This window comes from Acartia tonsa, chromosome 1 (genome assembly GCF_053477335.1).
Source record: "Acartia tonsa isolate MP-2025a chromosome 1, ASM5347733v1, whole genome shotgun sequence".
NCBI classification, from domain to species: Eukaryota; Metazoa; Arthropoda; class Copepoda; order Calanoida; family Acartiidae; genus Acartia; species Acartia tonsa.
In genome coordinates, this window is record NC_137260.1 from 35815691 (window position 1) to 35817470 (window position 1780).

Below are 1780 nucleotides of genomic sequence, written 5' to 3' on the forward strand. Positions count from 1 at the left end.
AAACATAAAATTGTCTGTGTGTCTGTACCGAAGGATCTCGCTAACCGCTGAACCGATCGGGTTCTCCTTAACAGGGTAGCTTCTCTTAGGTCTCGGGAAGGTTTATAACTATTTTGGGGGAGGGTACCACCACCCTCCCAAGAAATTGCTCCTAGAAATTTTTTTTACGTTCTCTATTTTAGAAAGAGAGTTCAACGCAAACATAAACGTCAAACGCAATATAGAATATTTCATATATAAAAATAAACATTTAAGTCTCACTAGATGCCTCTAGGGGCGAAGCCGCTAGTTACTAATAACTTAGTTAAGATTATAAAATTTGTCCATTGTGTAGTCCCTTACTGGATTTAATTAGAATTTTTCAAGTTTTATTTGCAATGATTTAAATTTTGATCAATATGACGGGTTATCTCACAAAACGCCTTTCGCAGAAAACGCCAAAAAATATGACGTGTAATTTTACGTAATGGTCGTGCTTTCATTTGATTTTGAATGGTTGTTTACAATCTAGTTAAGTTTAATCTTTAAATCTACATACATAATAGTTGAGTTTCTTAATGCCATTGAGAGGAGTTTCTACATATTTATCGTCAATTGTATCATCCCTTATTTCAGACAAACATTATAATTAATGACAGCTTAGAATTAATTCCCTATAATAAATAATATGATTGGTCCTGAAGAGGACCGTTGTTCCAGTGGGCAAAGATTAGTGGTCAAATTACTTGGAGCTGGTGTACTTGGTAACAGCCTTAGTTCCCTCAGAGACGGCGTGCTTGGCCAACTCTCCGGGAAGGAGAAGCCTGACAGCAGTCTGGATCTCCCTGGAGGTAATGGTGGACCTCTTGTTGTAGTGAGCCAGACGGGAAGCTTCAGCAGCAATACGCTCAAAGATGTCATTGACAAAAGAGTTCATGATGCTCATGGCCTTGCTGGAGACACCAGTATCGGGGTGCACCTGCTTCAACACCTTGTAGATGTAGATAGCATAGGACTCCTTCCTTCTAAGCTTCTTCTTCTTCTTGTCTCCCTTGGCAATGGCCTTCTGGGCCTTGCCGGACTTCTTGGCAGCTTTTCCTGAAACCTTAGGGGGCATGGTGATAGTTAGGAAACACAGTTGATTCTATTGTTGATTATAATCTGATTGAGTTTTATACCCCCTCTGTGAATAAACTCCTTTATGAAGTTCCCGCCAATATTGTTCTCATTGTTGAAGACAAGGTAGGTGGGTTGCTGGAAAGTGTGAGGATGGGTTGTGGTGTCGGACATTATATCTAATGAGGCACGGCGACGAGCACCGCGCGTCTGTTGTACAAGACACGGCACCTTTCTTCATGAGAGCAAGATGGTTTTCATTGTAACTGTTATGAACATAAAAGCCTAGATCAAAAATCAAAAAAAAAATTTCAAAGAAAAACATGAAAATAATGTGTCGACATACAATTTTGTAATGACATTAGAATAGAGTGATAAGACAATTGGCTGAAAATATGCTAATTGTAACTAACCCTAAGACGAATTTATTTTTGGAAGGTGTTTGTATCCTCCCCCAAAGTAGATGTAAATTTACCCTGGACCTATGGGAATCTTCACTGTAAAGGAGAACCATATCGGTTAAGCGCTTGGCAAGAACCCTTGCTGATAACTCGTAAAGGAGAACCATATCGATTAAGCGCTTGGCAAGAACTCTTGCTGATAACTCACATATACAGAAAGACATACCTACTGTAACTTTTCTATAAGGAAAAATTAAAAATGAATACTTTATTAGATTATGGGG

At 38.9% G+C, this 1780-nt stretch overlaps 1 protein-coding gene across 1 annotated transcript; it reads right to left on the reverse strand.

The window, feature by feature from the left end:
* Positions 1-662: 662 nt before the first annotated feature.
* LOC145332968 (histone H2B-like) lies at positions 663-1179 on the reverse strand. Its single transcript, XM_080178102.1, has one exon. It carries the CDS (start codon positions 1094-1096, stop codon positions 722-724), a length of 375 nt encoding a protein of 124 aa, XP_080034228.1. The 5' UTR covers positions 1097-1179; the 3' UTR covers positions 663-721.
* Positions 1180-1780: the final 601 nt, after the last annotated feature.

Coding starts and splice junctions, on each gene's coding strand:
- LOC145332968 (XM_080178102.1), bottom strand. CDS start 1,096: ATGCCCCCTAAGGTTTCAGGAAAAGCTGCCAAGAAGTCCGGCAAGGCC.